This window comes from Silene latifolia, chromosome X (genome assembly GCF_048544455.1).
Source record: "Silene latifolia isolate original U9 population chromosome X, ASM4854445v1, whole genome shotgun sequence".
Taxonomy (NCBI): domain Eukaryota; kingdom Viridiplantae; phylum Streptophyta; class Magnoliopsida; order Caryophyllales; family Caryophyllaceae; genus Silene; species Silene latifolia.
In genome coordinates this window covers 2936296-2957733 of record NC_133537.1, presented here as the reverse complement: position 1 = coordinate 2957733, position 21438 = coordinate 2936296, and the positions used below count along the sequence as shown (strand labels likewise).

Here is a 21438-nt window from a genome sequence, read left to right as displayed (position 1 = left end):
ATTAAAAGGCCTATATTTACCGCGCATTTGCGCGGGATCTACACTAGTATTGTTTGAACACGACTTCTGTTTTCGTGTTCAAATATTGCCAAAGGAAACATTTCCACCCGAGTTGTGAATGGTTAATTTTTATTGTAAAATGGTCACATTTGCCCCCGTCACAAGAGAGACCAGCTGTTATTTATACTTCATACTCCTTTGCTGACTTCTTGAATTAACCAAAAGTTGAGCTCAAAGTGTTAAACCACTTGGCCATGGCAATATACAAAGGCACAGTGGCGTGGCGTTATAGGATCACCCTTGAGTTAAATGCAAACACTACCCACACGGCCACACCCTGTTACAGTTTGAGCGCAACTTTTGGCCCTTAAAAACCGTCAGTAAAACCAACCAGATAATGTAAACATGCAACAGAAATGATGATTAACGAAGCTAATACTTGATTGAATTCTATAGATAGAGACATCGGTCGATTGATGAAGTAGATTGACATTTATACACTACTTCCAAATTTGCTGATATCTGCAGATCAAGACTAATTGATTGCAGGAAAATTTTAGTATTTTACACATTACGTATGCTATTTACATCTCATTTTGTATCTATACAACAAGCTATTGACACGGTGACTGTAGAAAGAATTAACAAATACAAGGTAAAACGGTGTAACTGTATTTGCCTGATGATGAGGAAATGGTAAGACTCTCTCTGTTGAAGAAGAATGAATGTATCCCGAATCAACTCCTATTTCTCTACATGTTACATTTGTTTATCGACTGACTTTACCTGTAATAAAACATATCAAAATCATTAGGTAAATGTACAACCACAACGACCTACTTCTTTTAGATTGAGGGCAACACACTGATACATAGTTCAGGGTTTAGCCGTTCATCTGGCCAGACTTCAAACCATGTCGCCTGTATAAGAACAAAGTTGGTTCGCGACCCCCTCTCCCTCCCCGTCCAAACTATGTACCTATAGTTCATGATTCTCTCTAATAGAGTTATAGAACCCTTTTATATTATCAGACTGATAAGCTCAGATATGATGGTTGAAGTCAAAGATGCAAATTCAAGTGTGTGTTACTTAATGACTTGCAAACATCAACTTCTTGAACAACTCACCAACTTTGGGGTTTTAGACATCGGCGTCGGATGATGTGAGCCCACGTGCCTTTTTCTATGAGGAGGATCTATATGCTCTGATCGATAAGGTTCGCCGGATAGTTTCTGGATGAGCTCCTTTATGTGGTTATATATACTGCACAGTAAGAAAAAAAATTAAAATTATCACATTCCTGTCCCAAGAAAGAGCTTATACCTTATAATTGCATGTGTAATTGAGCTCTTTTGGGGCGGAGATAGTTTTGCAAGAGTAATAGAGCTCAAAATAAGAATTTGGTTTTCCTTATTACTTTGTATTGAAGATTGAAGCTCAAAATAAGAACAATTTGTTTTTTTATTACAAGTATTATTTTTATACTCCGTATAAGATATGAAGTTTATATTTAATCTGTTGGTTTATTTGTTTTTTCTTCTAATTTAGGAGCCTCACTTCAATATTTTGAACAAGGCCTCCAAAATCTATACGACAAACCTGCTTTTAAAGCTACGTGATAATTCAGAAACTTGAAGTGAAATTGAACCAAGCAAAGAATAAAACAATGTCCATAACGCACCTAAGTCGATGTCTGTTGCAAGCGGCGAAGAAAGCAACAAACCCATTCAGAATGCTTCTAACAGCACGAAAGACCTATCAGAGGAAAGAAAACAAGATGTAAGCAAAAAAGCTAAGCAATTCACGCAAATAACCAAAGCAAAGGCTCAAATTCAGAAGTGATGAGAGTTTTGGCAAGCACTTTTGAGAAAAGATCATTCCACAATGAGCGCCACATCGATGCCTCATATGTTGTAACAGTTCTCTCAGTAGCTGAAGCAATGCTAAATAAGCTACAAACAGAAGACCACACTTCCCCAAGCATTTCATATACTAGGGTACAAAGATAAGCTATAGAACTTGTTAGTGCAAGAATCAAACGGACAGGAGCATATAAGATTTCCCAGAAAGCCCACAAGATCGGCAATATGATAGACATTGCTGCAAAAAGATGAAAATAAATAATGTTACAGCAGTTACCTACAGAATTATATGAAGCTTCAGATAATCTCATTAAGAGTAAGGCATCATATAAGTTGACAAATTACCTGCCATCCAGATAATTGACAGGATCCACCAGATTGGCAATACGACAATCTCGATCATATTTCCAAGAAAACTACAAGTAGATCCGAGCATAATCCAGATGACTGAAAAGGAATTCTCTGCCATTTGAATACAGAGAGTCCAGAATGGACCAAATAAATTGGAAAACTCCATAAGCGGCTCTAATATTGGCTGAGCAAGAACGGAAAAGAATGATTTTGTAGTCCGAGTTATCATCAACATCCACTTAACGGCCTTCTCAAAATTATGTAGAAATAGCATTGTTCCCAGGTACTTGACCCTGGACACCATCTCCCAAGTTTCTATCCAATCAAACAAGGGTCCAAACAAATGAGACGCAGTTGCCTTAAGTAGTGGGACATTCTTGTATAGGTCATAAAACCCAATAACAACAGTAGCAACTGAAATGACCACATACAAAGCTCTTGCAAGAGGACACATCCATGGTCGATAAACATGGCAAAAGACGGGGTATGATTGAAGAAATATAACCCAAGATGGAAGACCAGATTCCAAGAGAGTCAGTAAACGCAGGTCAGACATGACTATGTCTCTTAATTTATAAGGAAGGTCTCTGTCATTGAATCTAAATAAAAGTAACACGTCTTTGTATTCAGTAGATTCAATGTTAATCGCATTATGATTTAATGGGTTGACAATTCCTTTGGGGGGAGTTCTTGGAGTTTCTGAGAAGGTACCAAACTCAGTTCGAGTATTGTCAGATCTTGTGACCTTTCTTCTTTTATAAGGTTCATTGGGTGGTGGGGGAGTACGCAAGATTTTGACGTCGTCTTCAACTGCTTCTTCAAGAGAGACACTCAAATCAATTGGAGCCCCAAAAGATGAATCATTTTCCACAACAGCATCATAAAAGCATAAAGTTTCTTCATCTGAGAAATCTTCTTCAGCATCAAAAAAAATGTCATCTGCAGAAGTTTAAAATCCTTGCAGTCATGAGACATCTGGTAAGTTGATATGTAGAAGTATTATAGACTAAGAAGTAAATATAACACTATCAACCACTTAGACCTAGGTGTTTCCATAGTAATAAGATATACATCAGCATCATTCCATCACTGAATCAGTTGGCAAAAAGATAAAATCTCAACTGGCAGTGTAAGTAAAGAATCATCATTACTTCAAAAATATATTACAAAAGTTACACACCAAAGTGGTACCCTCAAGTTATCAACCGAGTAATTAAAAGCTTATCGCGATCAACACTCAACCCACACCAGCGAGCTACCCACCAACAATCGACTAGCTGACACTAGTTTAGCCTTCTCAACCACCTTGACCCAATCTCAGACCTAAGCCCAAACCCATATTTGGGTCTGACCTGCCTCCAACATCCAACTTTTGTAACCCCAACCACACAACTAGATTTGACCACACTCAAAAATCATTCAATTTTAATCCTCTGTCAATCAGTGGTATAGGGGCTTAAGGAAGAAATTGGAGAGGGTGGTGAGCTGGCAATGGTGAGGAAGGGATAGAGAGGGTGGAGCGGGGAAATGCTGGGGTGGGGAGGAGAGAAATGGATGGTGCCAGGGTAAATTTGGGTATTTGTCTCCTACTTTCTTTTGCCTTGGTCTTTGTGCCACAAACAAATTTAAACAATAGTCGTTACATTCCACCGTTTCAGATATTATGTTAATGCGGACAGTGTCGGTAGCCAAAACAGACATGGCTGAGAGTGATACAACACGATATGAGATTCCTCGGGCTGGATGAGGGAATGGTGACCGAGAGGGCACAATGGAGGGCAATGATACAAGTGGATTTTTAGTATTTGACGTTATTTGAGATATTTCATGTTTTCATTTAATTTTTTAAAAAAAATATTTGTTTTTTCGGCTTTATTACACCTTTTACCAACAACTTTTTATATATTAATACTTGGTTCACTTTTACGGTATTGCGGACCCTTAAGTTTTACTTCGGTTTTGAAAATCGTTTTATTCTTTATTTTATAAAAGAAATCTGGACTTCGATTTTAAAACCTATAAGTTTACTCGGCCTTTGTTTTATGTTTCACTGCCCTTTTGTTTTTCACTTTTTCTTTTCTACTTTTTTTTTTCGCATCGAGGTGTGCGTTCACCAATGGACGGTTCCAAAGGATGATTCATGTCAGCCGACCCCAAATCATTTTGGGATTAAGGCTCTGATGTTGTTGCTGATGTTGTTGACGTACTCAAGAGCAATAAAACCCACAGTTTTCAGCGTAGTATAATATATGGTTCTCTAACGGACAAAATGCCATGGCTGAACAAGTTACCTACAGTGGCAAGCAGATAATCTCTCAGGACATTCTGCTCATGATCTGTCCCTGAAAACCAGGAAGACATACTGTCGACAGCTTCCATTATACTGTCAAATTCCCATCGTCTCATAAACTTGGATTCTAAAGCCATAGATGTATCAGTCTGCAGATGTATGACGACAAGTCAACAAAGGGTAAATTATACGCAAAAGTGCCATCTAATGAGAAGATAGAAGAAAGAGTACCTGAAGTTCATTTAGATAATTCATGCCACGGATATCAGCCCACACAACTTCAAATATAATTAAACCAAATAAAGTCCTGTGAAGTTTATGGTTTAGCTGCAATGAGTTCTTAAGCTTCTTAACTGGTAGCAGTGACCTCTTTTGTGATAACGTAGCAGCATCAATCAGCGTGAACCATCTTTCAGAAAATTTGGATTTAGTAGATTTTGCACATTTACTATAATTAGTTCCTCTGTTGTCAGCCTTTTTCTCTATTTTCTCTTTACCGGCCTTCTTACCTTTCCGAGCTCTATTATTTGCAAAAGGAGACAACCTTGACTGCACCAAGAGAAGAAAAAAAGGATCCATGAGGTCCAAGGCTATTAATACAAGGGAGCATGAAGTCATCAACTTTCATCAACATGAATTACCTTGGTAACCATCAATTGCCACAAGTGTGCTGGACGCGATCCTAGACCTTCGAGCCATGGCCTATTGTCCACTAATATATAGAACTTGTTGCTTTCGGTAGCCAGAAAAAGGCTGAGATGGGAAAGATACGACTGCAAGTCCCTGCGATGTGCCGGGAAGAAACAGTTAATGCAAAGGAGGCAGTAGTGTACCGTGTCCTAGCCGATGCATTAATCAACTGACTCAAGGTATACTAACTATTTTACGGATTTGAACTTACGATAAGACAAACTAGAAGAAGATTAATGAGACTCACAAAAGTTTATTTTATGCTATGATTTTCAGTGTCAACTCAACAAAGGCGAACCCATAATATTTACCCTAAATTGTTATCCTATAAACTTTCTCTACATTTGACTCACATCTGCAGCAAAAGATTGGCTAGAGTCGCCTGCAGATAATGGGAACCAAATTTTTCACCCGGCTAGTTAACAATTTTATACGGAGTCCATAAAGTTTGACAACCTAATCGATCCTTGGAGAGTAACCCAAGAAGAAACCATCGCTTCAGATCACACATAACTCTATAACAATTCACCCCTGCCGTGTTTGTTATTCGGGGTTGGTTATCCTGGCCTAAAAATGTGGTTGTGACTTGTGGCAAGACTGGCAACCTTCAGATTCTATGTAACTCGGTCGACATGGCATTTATTAACTCCAAGGCCCACATACATAATTTTAAATAAAATGGAAATTGAAAGGTGTGACATCAGAGCCGGCAGGTTATCCAGTAACAGCTATATTGCACCTACGTTTTGTGTCGATTATTTTCACTTCCCTGCTAATCCCATATGATCAATGTCTAAGAAACCCTCTCCTCGTTGCAACTAAAATACCAATTAGAAGAACCCAATCCCTAGCTCTTCCGAACCAATTCATTCTATGCCTAAGGTGACATTCAAGTTGCTACGATGCTTGAATTCAGGGTTTCTCGGTGCCAAAAACAGGAAGCATAAAAGTCTCTGCAGTTTTTCGATAACCATTACTACAAATTACACAAGCATCCATTCTCTCTTAATCTATTGCAGGACTTACTACTTCAAACTTGTATATAAAATTTCTACAATTCACACAGCAATGCCTTACAAACAATTAACGCCCTCCGTCTGATTCATTTATTTACCTTTTTATTCTCTGTAAGGTTATCTTAATCAAAGGTAAACAAACAAATTGAGACGGAGGGAGCATCTCAAATGAAGGTAAAAAAAAAAAAAAAAAAAAAAAACTCACCCAACTTGTAAACTGGTTAAAGGGAAAACACAGCAGCCATTATCATCATTTCCCATCACAATTTCGCCCTGAAACACTGCACAATTTAACGGTAAATTTTAAAAAAAAAACACAGAAATTCTCAATTAGACCAGTGGTTGGGTCATTAGCGTAAGACGGTGGTATAAGTCATTATTGTGATTATCATGTTATGTACCGACATAATTATCAATCAATTAATTAATGCACCCGATTCCACAATAATGACTTATACCACCGTCTTACATTCTGACTCCCTCCGTCTCAATCATTTGATTACCTTTTATATTCTTTTCTTTTTGAAACGTATTTTAATCAAAGGTAAACAAACAACTGAGACGAGCGGAGTAACTCCTAAGTGAGACCAGTGGCGGAACTAGGGGGACTACCGCCACTGAATGAGATCAAGTAGAAAAGTAAGAAAACAAAAAATCACCTGAGAAATAATTGATAAAATTGCATGTATTTGAAAAAAACTGAGAATCAAGACAACATTAGTATTAGTATTGGTATGATATAGTGTGAAGATATGATGAATTAAATTGATTGATTGCAACAACACGAGTCACGAAATCCTATGAGATTGAGTTGAATTAAATAAAATTGAATTGAATTAAATTGAAGGATGATGAGAAAAAGCGTAAAGCAATGAATTAAAGTGCATGCAGCAGTTATTATTATTATGATACTATTAATTAATAATGGCGGTAATATAATGTAGGTTTATTGGGAATTGGGAGAAATTAAAATGGTGTGAAGATAAGGGAAGATTAATTAATGAGGAAGGTAGTAAGAAGAAGAAGAAGAAGATAGTTAAATATGGAGGAGTGTTATTGGGGGAGAAGTTTAGAATAGCCGAAGAGGCCATATGCCTCACGTCACCCACACTCTTCCGTATCCTTATTAGTTATTCATGACACAGATTCGGTATACGGTTTTCCAGTACCGCCGGTAAAACCATGTTACCACCCCTTTTTCTTACAAGTTACAACTACTCTCATTTACCACTTTTATTTATTACACGGTTACACATCCGAGGTAGTACCTCAAACCTTGTAGTTTTTGAGCATATACACATTTTTTCTGAGCATATTACCTTTTATAAATATAGTTTTTGAGCAATATTATATTTTTTTAGGTAATATTTTAGTAAATGTCTTTCAAAAACTTTATACTAAATCGAACTCAAAACTTTAAAATAAAACTAAAAATAATCAATAAGAGTACTTTACCCTGGATGTATGGTCTATGAACCTAAAATGATAAATACAAATCGCTTGGGTTGTATTTAGATGTAATAAAAAAAGGAAAGAAAAACTTAAATCAAGCATTAATGACTTCAATTTACGCGTAATTGTGTCATAAATTCCTAATTTAATTCCATTATGGGAAGTAATTTAATTCTTAAATACAGCACTTAGGGCTGTATTTATCATTACTCTTATTTATATACTTTTTATTTTTATTTCATAAACTAAAACATAGGAAGTATAGGACTAATTTGCGCATGTTAAAAATTAAAGGGGGTAAATTATAGTACTCGACAACAATCATATGGGATTAATTTGCTATTTTAACTGTTTTTCACGTGCTAACAATTTAAATTTACACCACCATTTTATAATACACCAAGCCGTAGTGTATGCATTAAAACATACGTGTATATTTTATTGGAGTTTTGCCATTTTATCGGGTGGTCAAGTGAAGCATGTCTCTTTTCCCGTGTGGTACGTTTGTTAGGATGTCACTTTAATACGTACTCCGTATTACAAATCTCGTTTACTTGCAAAGTTACAAGGAACATACTGACTAGTGACTACATTTCATTTGGTTTTACTTCCGATTACAAAGAACAAAGAAATTGAAAATCATGAAGCTAATAATATCATGATTCATGAGTCATCACGTAATATTGCTTTCATTAGAGTACAGATTTCGGGAATGGCAGAGGGAATACTCGGTAGTCAGTACATAAATGACAAATGTATCATTAGAACTTAAAAATACATAACGGAATCCGAAGCCAAACCCTACCACAACCCAGCTGAAGCTTAACTGCACTTGAAATAACAGCAAAAACTGTGACAAACTCAGAAATAAACCTCTGATCAAAGCTTTTTCCCGGCCAAATCTTCGAGGGTCAAATTTAAGGAATCAATAGCACCTCTTTTGATGTCGTCCCCACGGGCGTTAAGGAGATCCTCAACACTTCCCGGCTCCCCAAACCATCCAAGCCTATCTGCCATTAAATGGAGATTATTACATCCACCACAACGCACAACTACTACACCGTTCTCATATGATTCACGACAACATGTCTTCACCGATCTTGTCTCGCACACTTTGCAGGTAAACACCATGGCAAGATCATGTCTTGAGGATACCTTCAAATCAGACATTGCAGAGGACCTGTTTGATATTTCTGAGTTGGCTTTTATGGCATCTGCCTTTAACTCTGAAAGAAACCCGACTTTGGCGGAACCAACTCCAGCTTTTTCGGCAACTTCAGTGCTTTGGGTATATGCTTCTGTCTGTGTCTGGATTCCTCGAGCTAACTTTGTATATCTTTTAATTATTGTATTAGCAACAGACGGAAATTGACAAGGTGTTTCTGTAAGAATGCATTAAAAAACAAATGAGAACATGTCAGACATTCCAATAAGGATAAATAATGCACTAAGCCAACAACACACATGCTAGTTTGATCAACAGGAAGCAAAACTCCAAATTAGACTACTATGCCAGCTAACAGCCACAATAATGACGGGCCTCAAACATGATCGAACATACAAATCAGTTACAAAGTCAGAAAACAAGTGATACCAAATTATCACAGAAGTTACTACTACAGCAGTATCAGACTAGCAGATGAACCAAAAGGCTTCGTCCAACAAGTTACTTTGGGTTTTACGCTTGTTTAACTATCAATGGCAGAGCAAGAATTTTCGTAAGAGGGGTCAAATATGCTAGCTTGGGAGTTCGTTCTCTGTTTTTCATATATGTCGGTTGACTCGGTTCCCACATTTCATGTTCCAATTAATATGGGTTGGTTAAAACTTAATTACGGGAAACCTGGGTTTGGACTAGAAACACCATCTTGTGTGGCGGTTTTCACTACTGGGACCGGGGGTTTTGTCACTCAGGAAACATTATTGGGTCCGGCGTTTCTTATAGTAAAAAGAACCCAAAACAATTCCCCTTGAGATAAACCCAGGATCCCCTACTCTGTCCATTTCCAAAGCAAGTCAAGTAAATACAGATTTCCTCCCCAAATTACTTAGTTTGAACTTTCAAGTAAGAACATTCAGTCTTTCTAACTCCGGAGAATACAATAAGGTAAACATGACAATCCAAAATATAGTGCATGCAATTTCACATGGACGAAATCTTATTGCCTCAACTCCTCAGGGCCGCCCTCAACCAGCTCTTTGAGGGCTCAATTGCTTAAGTTAATGTTGATTAAATCTCAATCGATTCCCAAATCCCAACCACATAACTCTTAATTTCAGCCACCTTCATGTGAATATGGTCTTCAATTGACTTCTAGGTCTACCTCAGACTGAACAAACTTCCACTTCTGATAAAAGGCATGAAGGTAATAAAGAACATAATTGACATTTTAAATCAGAAGTCTTTGAAATTTAGGCTCCGTTTCGTTTGGCAAGGCATGTCAGGTACCTGATTTGGTCAAAGTAGCTTATTTGACGAAAATTTCAGGTACCTTATTTTTTTGTAAGCGTTTGGCAAGTAGCTTATTTAACCAAATAAGCTACCTGAAATGAAATGTTACCTAGAGTAGCATTTGAGATTTCAGGTACCTGATTTGGTTTGATTTTTCGTTTTTACCCTTTAAATCTATACTATTAAATAATTATTATATCCTTTTACGTCATTTCATCCAAATCAGTTACCTTTTCATTAGTTTGCCAAACATTTTTTTATATAATCAGCTACCTTATCAGTTCCTAATTTTCAGCTACCTTATCAGTTACCTTTTCAGGTTTCAGTTACCTTTTGAGGTGAGCTATTGAGCTAAAATAAACATATCTCTAATCTCGCCATATTGGGGAGGTCTCAGAGATATATACTACAAACCAACAGCTAGAAAAGCTCATAAAGAAGACTCACTGATAGGGGAACGGAACTCACATCACCCAATCAAAGAATTGGTGGGTTCTACTGGCACAAATCACTTGTCCCACTAATGGACCATGATTTCTATCTTGCAGTTCGTCACATTTTCTATGGAGTAGATTGATTACTGATAAAACTTAAAGTCACCTCGATGCCCACCCATCAAATTTAGATCTTGTGCTAGTACCCATTAATTACTTCAATTTCTGTATGCTCTATGTTATACTCCCTGAACTTCTGAATTTTACATTATAAACTACAAGGTCTTTTTACAATCTTAATCTCAATTAACTGAGATGTTCACTGATAGACACTAGTCTAAATATTCCCTATCCAGCTCAAAAGTTTGTATGATAGGGTTGTAACTTGTAACTCTTGGTAAACTCTTAAATCAACACTCGAACACTCCAAGCTCAACATCAGTTCCTCCTCACTCCATGGCATGCATCTTTTACCTATGCAACAGTATCCACTAGAAGTTTAACATCACCACAGTCAATCTACACAATGAACAACCAACAAACGCCAATGGGAACTTCTCGATGCTCCCACATTAAACATTTTTCCTAATAGCTCTGCTCCCCTATATTAACATGAAATTTGTCTGGATGGCAAGGGTCACACTTCGCAAATCCCAAAACTAAATATCTATTGCTTCATACTCCATACAAGTCCATCTCCTAATCTATAGCCTGAGTGCAATCCCCATACGAAATATATAGACACCAATACTTAATCAATGTCTAAATCCTAAAGAAATATTGGGCAAGGGGAGATAAATTACTAAATTGTATCCTTAAATCCTAAAACGTTTGAGAAAAAATAATATTTATCACTCCAAATTCTGGTTAGCAACGATATAGTCGATGTCCATTCCAATAGCGCCTTGTGGTGAATATTTTTGCTACCTCGAAGTTCAACTCCTAGCTCCGCCCATGAGTCAACATAGTCAAATTCTACACCGGAAAGAACCAAGAGACGGTGACAGATATCCTTAACCGCCCATGTGCTACATTTCCTCAGTAACCATAACAAAATGCTACCTTTCATCGATACACGCATCTACAATAGTTGAGTAGCAATCTAATCGAACTTTCTCAAAACGTTTCGGCAATAATAACCATAAACAACCACCTAATTGCTGCCGTACCAAATCACTAAAATCGACAATAAGTTACTTCATCGAAAAACCCTAGCTAATCACTTTCAACTATTGATAAACGATAAACTTCAATATAAATCAACAACTATAATCTTTCTTGCTAATTAAATAAGAGTACGACCAATTATAACATAAATAGCTTAAATTTATGACAAATTTTTGAATTAACAAGTGTAATAAATTAGGGAAAACGTTACCAGAATTATGGAGATGTGAGCAGAGAAGCGAATTGCGAGAGATATGTTGAAGAAATCGAGTGGGGAATAATTTCATCGCCATGGTAACTGAAAAACCTGCTCAATTTTAATGTATGATGCTGAAAAATTCTTCACCAGAAAAAATCTAAAGTTTTGCTTTAGAGTTCTTGAGAGGAAAGGTAACCGAGGTTTTAAGGGAGGGACGAATGGACAATGAAATGGACTTAAACCTGATAAACGGGTCAATCGGGCCGGATTTTAGTAAGTTAATTTCAGGACGTGTCATTTCGGATTTGCATATTTTAGGTCGGGCTCGATTATTTCGGGTTCGAGTCATTTTCGGGTCAACTATATCAAATTATTTGTACATAATAATCATTTTGCAACAATAAAAATTCGGGTCGGGTTATACTGGTCAACTACTTTCGAAAATTTTGAAATTTTTAGCTAAGATTTTTGACTTTATTCGAGGCTATCTTATAATATTACCTCTTTGTCCTCGCTGAAAATTTCCGTCCCCGCTGACTTCAAATTCCAGTACCACCAATGTTTAGACATATGCTAACATTTTTAATAGCGTTTTTTAGTAACTACTCTCATACATAACCATCATTTTTGTAATTGCTCCATACTTAAAAAAACCTTTAAAAACTGCTACTTTAATCTTTACTCAGAAATTGTTTCAAAAGTCAACTCTCATATGCTTGCGACATTAAGAGACTAATATACCCTTCATTTTACTAAGTTACTGAGAGTAGCTTCACCAAAATAGAGAAGATTGTAGAATTAGCGAGCCTTATGGATCAATTGTTAAACACTATTTTACAATATATCTCTTATTTTCTTCCCACTTATTAAAAATCATCCATTTGAGGACATGATATAAAAAATCTAAAACTAATAATTATCAAACATTATTACAAAATCTCAGATTAAAATAATACATCAACTCCGTCAATGCAATATGTTTTTTTTGGGAGGTGTGTGTGTGGGGACACATAATGCAATATCTCATTTGTAACATACTTAAACAATTTGATTTTATTAATAATAATAATAATAATAGAGCTCGAATTATTATTATTTTTTTTTTTTCGTCTATCTAACCTACAATAATGCGGGAGAAGTGCACGTTACTAACGAATCACATAACCAATCGTTGGTTGGCGCAGTGGTAGCATGGGGCTGCGCTTGGTAGGGAGGTCTGCGGATCGATCCCCCACAACTGCGATTGGGAGGGGTTTAAATACCGTAATCCTTGGACACGCCCCGAAATCCGGATTAGTCGGCCCAATGTGGTTCGGATTACCGGATGGTTTAGACCAAAAAAAAAAACTAACGAATCACATAACCATGGAAGGATATGAGTCAAGATCCTCTCCATTTCCTTTAAAGAAATGGAGAGTCCATTTCCTTTCGACGTACGAGATTGTATTCTGTCAACATCGAACGGTTTACGATTTATGCATAAACATAAAAGATTAATAGAGTATATAAGGGATAATATTATTAAATGGGTTTGTGAGAGGAAATAGAGAGAATCCTAATTGGAAGGATATGTTGTCAAGTCTCAAGTGCCATGCGTCATTGCTCACCTAATCAACGTATGGAGTATTTTTCACGACTATACATTTTCTAATTTCTATTCTAAATTATTTTTTATTATTATTTGGTGACGTTTCTTTATTTTCATCAATCAATACTATATATTAATTCCAGAAACCAAGGGACTTCCATGTAATTAAATAAATCTATACACATTAATTATATTATATAGTTTTAAATCGCTAAATAAAAATGTGATGGACTTGAACAAGGGACTTCAATGTAAATATTATATAGTTTTGGTTAAAAGTATAAATTTAGAGAATATTAGATTATGGCGATTTTCCTTAAATAAACGGGCCCACTTATGATATTAATTAGTATAAATATGTTAATTATTTAACATACATAAATATAAATATATGTTATATTTTGGAAACTATTAAAAGGTAAGTAAATCAATTCAGATTTCCAAAAAATATAATATTCCATAATTCATTAGATTTGTAATTTAATTAGTAAATAATAATGATTGCTCTTAAATAATATTCTAATCTAATATTTCAGATTTATTTAAATATATAACTCTAATACAACTAGATAATCAACTATTATGATAGCAACAACATTCCATGTGAGTAGTAAAAGCAACAATAATATATAGCAACGGGAGTAGTGAAAGTCATACTAGCAGCAACGGGAGTAGTGAATTTAACAATAATAAATGCGGGAGTAGTGAAAGAAAAAATAATGACGGCGGGAGAAATGAAAGTAATAGTAGTCACAGCACAAGTAATGAAAGTAACAGTAGGAACAACGCAAAGAGTATGAAAAATTGATTAACAATTCGATTTTAAGAAAATATTAATTTATTTAAATATACGAGCTTGACAAAACTAACAGGTTAACCGTAAAAATAGCAGGAATAGTAAAACAAACAACAGTAACCGAACAAGTCGTGGACGTAATAGTATTAAAAGGGGATGTAGTGAAAGTAATAATATTAATAGTGGGAGAGGTAAACGTGTCTTATAATTTGTTGATTAATTTACCTCTCATCATAATTTCAATATATAAATTGTAAATGTATGTGTTAACTAAATATAGAGAAATCATATTTCATAGAAAATAAAATTTAAATGTTAAATAAATGTAGCCCGGACGTAGCCGGGCACCAAACCTAGTTAGTAATAATAATCGAGAACAAATACGGAGTACATTTTTATATGCCTTTTTCTATTGTTCACAAATCACACTTCATATACATTAATGTTGACCAGTATTTTTCGTTATGGTCATTCCTTTTTTTCTTAAAAAATAATTTTCAACATTTGCGTTGTATTATTATATCCTTACATTCTAGTGATTAAGACGAAGGTTTTATAACAATAGGTCACGAATTTGAATCTCCCTTTCCGTATAGGAGTATTATATTGAGTACTGACCTTGCACCACATTTAAAAAAAATGACATGTTCACCATTCACATTTTGTTTATAGTCGACCGAATTATCTTGATCCAAAGTTTTTATTGTCAATTTATTATTGTTGTAACTTGTAATTAATAAATGTACTCCTGTTAAGCGCATATGAATTACGATTTTGTGCAAAAATCTGACTAATTTCACGATATTATTACTTGTGTAATATGAGATGAGACTCTAATAATACGGAATATATGATCTCAACTCAAATAAACCCCACGATAAGAGGATATTCTGTCTCTACACATTATTGAATTTTGAAGATCAATAATTTAGTCAACTCCAAATGAAACAAGCGATAAACTGAATTCCAAACCAACAATAAATGTGGTCACAATTATTACAAACAATTCAATCATGCATACACGAAAGTCACCATTTTATACTAATAACCAAAGTTAATTAGTACCACCAAACACTCTCTTAAGCTTCTTAATTTGAGCAGGATCTAACAAAGTAATCTTCTGAATAATCTCAGTAGGCAAATCACTTTGGAAAAGGGAATTAGAAATAATTTGAACACCGGGATTTGGGCTAGAAAAACTAGCATATAACACGGACGGTATTTTTCCAACATTAACTTGAAAATGTTCGAGTGTAGGTGGAATAACAAACAAGTCACCCTTCTCAAGAGTCTTATAAAAAGCTGTATTATTCGTGTCAATAAATCCAGCAATAATCGTACCCTCAACTATTACAATAAGCTCAGACACACGGTGAGTGTGTAAGGGCACAGCTCCTCCTACATCCATATCACCTCGAACAATAGATATTCCCAACCCGTTTAAGGCTGGGAATTGGGCGACCAGACCGAGTGAGGCTCCAAATTTAAAGATGTTGGACGTGTTGCCAGGTGTACGGAGGCCCGAGTAGGCGAAGTCATCGGATGTGGCCTTAGCTGGGTCCTTGCATGCGTAGCCAGTCGGTCCATGAGGAAGGGCTGGGTCCGCGACACAATAGTCAAATTCTATCGTGTTAGCATACGAGGACGCGACCAAGATCGAAAATACAATTAAAATGTGTAGATTCATATTCGAATAAGTAGGAAAATAGGAAGAATTTGTATGAGTAGAGAGTTAATGAGGTTGTATTACTACAAGTATATAGATACTATATGGTTCGTACACATGGGGTATTTATATAGTTTTATAAAGTCAACTAATGCTAAATGTTAATGTATGTTGATTTTACGTAATTATTGTTATGAATTATTGGTACGTTAGTTCAAATGTCGACCAAGATATTAAAATATAGTATGGATAAAATATGGGATGATTCACTAGACGCTTTTATTGAAAAAGTCTCTGAAGACTTCAAACACAAACATAGATGCATTGGAGTTGAGACCACCACCTATGCAGTGGACGGACAAGCTAGGGGCAAGTGGGCAACCCAATTGGGGATCTTAACTTGTTAAGATTGGTCTTTTTAATTAAGACATTAATATTCTCAAAATTAAAACAAATAGAACACATCCACTTGGATAGTTAGAAATGAATCAACTTTGTCTCATGTACATAATACATTATTTAAATCGTTTTAAATTTAAGATAAATATATCCGACTTAAATAAGAATTTGTGAACTTGTTAACGGTGGATGAGCATTAAATATTTCGATAACAATTCACTCAAGCTCTTAAATTTCATACTCCGTTCGTTTCAACATGATGTTTATACTTTTATTATTTTATAAGAAATATTTTAATCAAATGTAAGCTATTGTTAAAACAAAGGGAATATTTTATAAATCGGCCTACACCATGTACAGCTTAGAACATGCGTCCATTCTATAATTATAAGTATGTAGCACGTAGGGATGGCAATGGGTCGGGTTGGATCGGGTTTTGCAAGATCCAAACCCGATCTACTTACTTATTGGATCCCAGATCCATATCCATACCCGATCCATATGCAAAATTTTAAAATTCATACCCGATCCATTATACTTTTTTCAAACCATACCCGCTCCAAATCCATACCCGATCCACTGCATAATCCAAAACCCAATACGAAACTTGATTTGACTACATAAAAATTTAATCATATATAAGAAAATTTAAATTTCAAGGTTAATAAAGCCTAAATTTTCAATAATATCCACTTGGATCGGGTTCGGGTATGAATGGATCGGGTTTGGATTTGGTTCGGGTTTTCCAATAGTGGATATGGATATGGGTTTTTAAATAGTGGATTGGGAATGGGTTTTTAAAGAGTGGGTTTGGATCGAATTTTTTCCTTCGGTTCGATTCGGGTTCGGTTCGGTTTGGGTGATAATTGCCATCCCTAGCACGATCTATGATGCCAGTCTATATATAATTCAGTTGATAATTGATGGAGTGACTTGTTAATTTATGGAGTGATTGGACTTTTACTTAATTAAATCAGATGAACAAAGTAATCGGATTAACCATCTCCTTCTCCAGCTATATTTTGTCACCAAGAACAAAATCTCGGCCTTTGATACTGCGTTGAATATCATAATAGACTCCACTAGCACTAATGAGGTAAGAAAAAAGTGCACAAATAGACTGAACTGAATTAAATTTAATAGAGCTGAATTAAACTGAATAGAGCTAAACTAAACTAAACGAAATGAACAAATTAAGTAAAAAGAAATAGGCCAAATCCCATAAATCAATGTTCTATAATGAATTCAAAATTCACAAGGCTTGAAGTAACTTTTTAATTAACTTGATTTCTCATCACCTTAGCTTGTTTAAAACACTTATATACGGATTACGAAGGACGGAGTAAATCTCAATTCAAATAATCTTTTGGCAATAATAACTCGAGAAAGGTGACTTGTACGTGAAATAGCTCGAGAAAGGTGACATTTATTTATTTATTTATTTATTTTTTTTTAAAATGGTTTAGGTTTGTTGTAACTTGTAAATATCAATTTGGTCTGTACTACTCAGTATATTACCGGTTACGAGTTAAAATTGATGATGAAATATCGTGTATTTTCTCATTCATCAAATATCCCTTTTTATCGTTACCATTGTACATACATTTTATTGTTTCAATCATACAAGAAAACATTTAATTATTCGTCTCTTCCCTAATAATCTTCCTATTTTCATGTGACATGAAAAAACTTTATAGATTAGCGTACACAAACTTATAATGGAACAATTCAAAAAGACAAAAATAATAAAATTACATTTGGACCAAAAGACCGTAAATTTTACTAATAACCGAGTTAATTAGTCCCACCAAACATCCTTTTAAGCTTCTTAATTTGCGCACGATCTAACAAAGTAATCTTCTGAACGATCTCACTAGGCAAATCATTTTGGAAAAGAGCTCCAGTAACAGCTTGAATTCCAGGATTCGGGCTAGCGAAACTAGCATATACCACAGACGGAATTTTTCCAACATTGACTTGAAAATGTTCGAGCATTGGTGGAATAATAAACAAGTCACCTTTCTCAATAGTCTTATAAAAAGCTGTATTATTCGTATTAATAAATCCAGCAATGATCGTACCCTCGACCACTATAAGAAGCTCAGCCACACGATGCGTGTGTATGGGCACGGCTCCCCCTACACCCATATCAGCTCGAACCATGGATATCCCTAACCCGTTTAAGGCCGGGAATTGATCCACAAAACCGGCCGACGCCCCAAATTTGAAGACATTGGACGTGTTACCGGGTTTACGGAGACCCGAGTAGGCAAAGTCGTGAGCCGTGACCTTTGTTGTATCCTTGCATGAGTAGCCTGTCGGTCCATGAGGAAGGGTTGGGTCCGCGACACAATAGTCGAATGCTATTGTGTTAGCATAAGAGGATGAGATAACGAGTGAAAATACAACTAAAATGCGTAGAATCATATTCGATGATATAAGTAAGTAACTAATTAAGTACGAATATTTTTTTCTCTAAAATTGAATGATATAAGAAATTAATTGTGCTACTATGGTTCATAACTTCATACTTGTTGAGATATTAATAGAGTTATTATTAAGTTATCCAATGATGAATTTTAAGTGTGGTTGTAGGTAATTATGGCCTTATGGTTAAGAATTGGTGTGGTAGTTCAGAAGTCTACCAACTACTACTGAGTAGTCCTTTTGTCTCGATCATTTATCACAAATTCTCATTGAAGACGGACATTATCCATCATAAGTTGAAGACGGATAGTGTCCCTCTCACAAAATGCAAATGAATAGTGCAAGGGAGGTGAAATGGATATCCCCACTTGCATTTTGTGAGAGGGCCACTATCCGTTTTCAGCTTGTGACGGATAGTGACCGTCTTCAATGAGACGGACTGATTATTTATTTACGTATTTCATTTTTGGTGTGGTATTCGTTTGCTTACATTTCATATCATGAATTCATGAATGTTTATAATAGGTAATTTGTATTTCACATTTGTTGTAACAGAAGCAAGAAAGAACAAATAAAACAATAAAGACAAAACGCACAGATTTACGTGGTTAACTAACGGTGTGTTAGCTACGTCCACGGGGCAGAAGGGAGAGAGTTTTATTGATATGTGAGGAGTTTTCAGATTACAGATTCAGACGGTATGACTGCTAGGTAGAGGCTTAGAGAGTTTATATAGTACTCTCTAAGACCTAATACAGACCCCCGCATAGTCGTTCGAACGACGACTAACAGAATCAAGGCACAAATCCGACAACATTCGTTATTATCGAGTACTTGTCATCCAACAACCACCACCACCACAAATGATCCCTTCTCCTTCCTAGGTCTATTTACCAAGAGTAAAAGTAAACAAATGATTACTGGATTATTCAATATCTGAACTCTCACCCTCTTACATACACGACTAGGATCCTGGATCCCACATTATGAAAAACGAAATACATACTATACGTTCATATTTTACATGTGAGACTATGAAAGAGTGATATTAAAAGTCAATATCACCAGACGACGATATCTCATTTGCCTTAGTTTTGTACTAAATTTATAAGATGTTTATCTAGAAATAAATTGACATTAAATGGACTAAGACTCACATAGTCACATTTGATATTGTGATTATGTGAATGACATTAGTAAGGAGTGTAGGATGTTTGGTTAAGAAATCATTGTGGTATGCTGTCAATGTCATTATGTTTGCTTAAGTTGGCAACTATGGCAAGTAAGGGGCTTATAAATTTGTGATCCCACTTTCTTGCTTAAGAAATACTATACGATCAAGCACGATGTATTAGATTTGTGGGGAGCAATATTTGACATAATCTATACAATACTATTAAAAGGGGAACTTAAAATGCCACATAGTTAATGCCACCTTATACTACCAAAAAGCCACGTCACTTATTACACATGACATGGCAAATTTTAATATGACATGGCGAGTTAATGTGATATAAATCATCAACTTATTATTATATGACATTAATTTAAATATATTTTTTTTCCAAAATTTATATATCCCTTTGAAATTTACATCAAAATTTCATAATTTATAATTAAAATTTACACCAAGGTTTACATCATTATTTCTAATTTTAAAAGTAAAAAAGAAAAAAAAAATATTAAATGCAAATAGCATAACAAATATTAAACTTTAGACTTTTAAGTTTGTAGATAAATTAAACAACAATTAAAATCAAAATTCATACTAAATTTTAAATTTCGACGTTTATTGTTAGAATATTTTAAGCAACAAATAAATATCACATAATTTACTCCGTTTATTAAAAAAATAAATAGTTTGTTAATATTAAGAGTAAATAATAACATATTTAACATTAAACAAGGTGGCTTTTGTCAACAAAAAAATAAAAAATAAAATAAAAATTAAAGCAAACCTTTAACATTTCATTTTTCCTTACTCCATATTTATGTTTATATTAAATTTTCTAATAATGAAAAGAATGCTCAAAAGTCCTAAAACCTTACTACATAATTATTATATATATTAAATTTGATGATAATAATAAAAAGACACCCAAAAGTTATAACATGCGTCCTCAATTGGATATAAATGTTCGATGTAAGACAACATTTGTGAGCCAAATTTCACGCCAATATTTTTTTGCCCTCATCGCCAACAAAATCGTAGTTGTATATGTAAATAGTCTTTTTTAAATCTTATCATTATATCAACATCAAGGTAAGTGTATTAAGGTAAGGTAAATGTATTAAGGTTTTAAATTAATAATTTAATAATTTATTTTTAAGTTCCATTGGTTATGAAATGCTCATCACTTTTTAAAACTTTCTTATGTAGGAACTATCAACATTTGTGGTAGGTAAATCTATTAAGGTTTGGTAAATGTATTAAGGTTTTAAATTAATAATTCATTTATTTGTTTTTAAGTTCAATTGGTTGCTCATCACTTTTTAAAACTTTCTTATGTAGGAACTATCAAGATTTGTGGTATTGTGCTATTCGAAGGTAAATAAATATACTTACATCTTTATGACTCAATGCCCTTTTTCTATTATTATTTAAAGAAAAACTTAAATTAATAACGATAAGATTAATATCACGTAAAT

At 34.8% G+C, this 21438-nt stretch overlaps 4 protein-coding genes across 4 annotated transcripts; all 4 read right to left on the bottom strand.

Moving 5' to 3' along the window:
• Positions 1–417: 417 nt before the first annotated feature.
• LOC141622254 (uncharacterized) lies at positions 418–7312 on the bottom strand. The gene is made up of 10 exons (XM_074438300.1): positions 6869–7312; positions 6415–6490; positions 5145–5286; positions 4735–5052; positions 4505–4652; positions 2208–3152; positions 1862–2100; positions 1682–1755; positions 1128–1263; positions 418–786 (listed from the first exon to the last, which is right to left on the bottom strand). The coding sequence occupies exons 2-10, from the start codon at positions 6468–6470 to the stop codon at positions 760–762; spliced, it is 2085 nt and encodes a 694-aa protein (XP_074294401.1). The 5' UTR covers positions 6471–6490; positions 6869–7312; the 3' UTR covers positions 418–759.
• A 974-nt stretch (positions 7313–8286) lies between these two features.
• On the bottom strand, positions 8287–12118 carry LOC141622252 (uncharacterized). Its single transcript, XM_074438299.1, has 2 exons — positions 11926–12118; positions 8287–9043 (listed from the first exon to the last, which is right to left on the bottom strand). Exons 1-2 carry the CDS (start codon positions 12005–12007, stop codon positions 8541–8543), a joined length of 585 nt encoding a protein of 194 aa, XP_074294400.1. The 5' UTR covers positions 12008–12118; the 3' UTR covers positions 8287–8540.
• Positions 12119–15254: 3136 nt separating this feature from the next.
• On the bottom strand, positions 15255–16052 carry LOC141621147 (auxin-binding protein ABP19a-like). Its single transcript, XM_074437839.1, has one exon. It carries the CDS (start codon positions 15982–15984, stop codon positions 15352–15354), a length of 633 nt encoding a protein of 210 aa, XP_074293940.1. The 5' UTR covers positions 15985–16052; the 3' UTR covers positions 15255–15351.
• A 1892-nt stretch (positions 16053–17944) lies between these two features.
• Positions 17945–18812, bottom strand: LOC141621145 (auxin-binding protein ABP19a-like). Its single transcript, XM_074437838.1, has one exon. The coding sequence runs from the start codon at positions 18787–18789 to the stop codon at positions 18157–18159; it is 633 nt and encodes a 210-aa protein (XP_074293939.1). The 5' UTR covers positions 18790–18812; the 3' UTR covers positions 17945–18156.
• Between the last annotated feature and the right edge of the window lie 2626 nt (positions 18813–21438).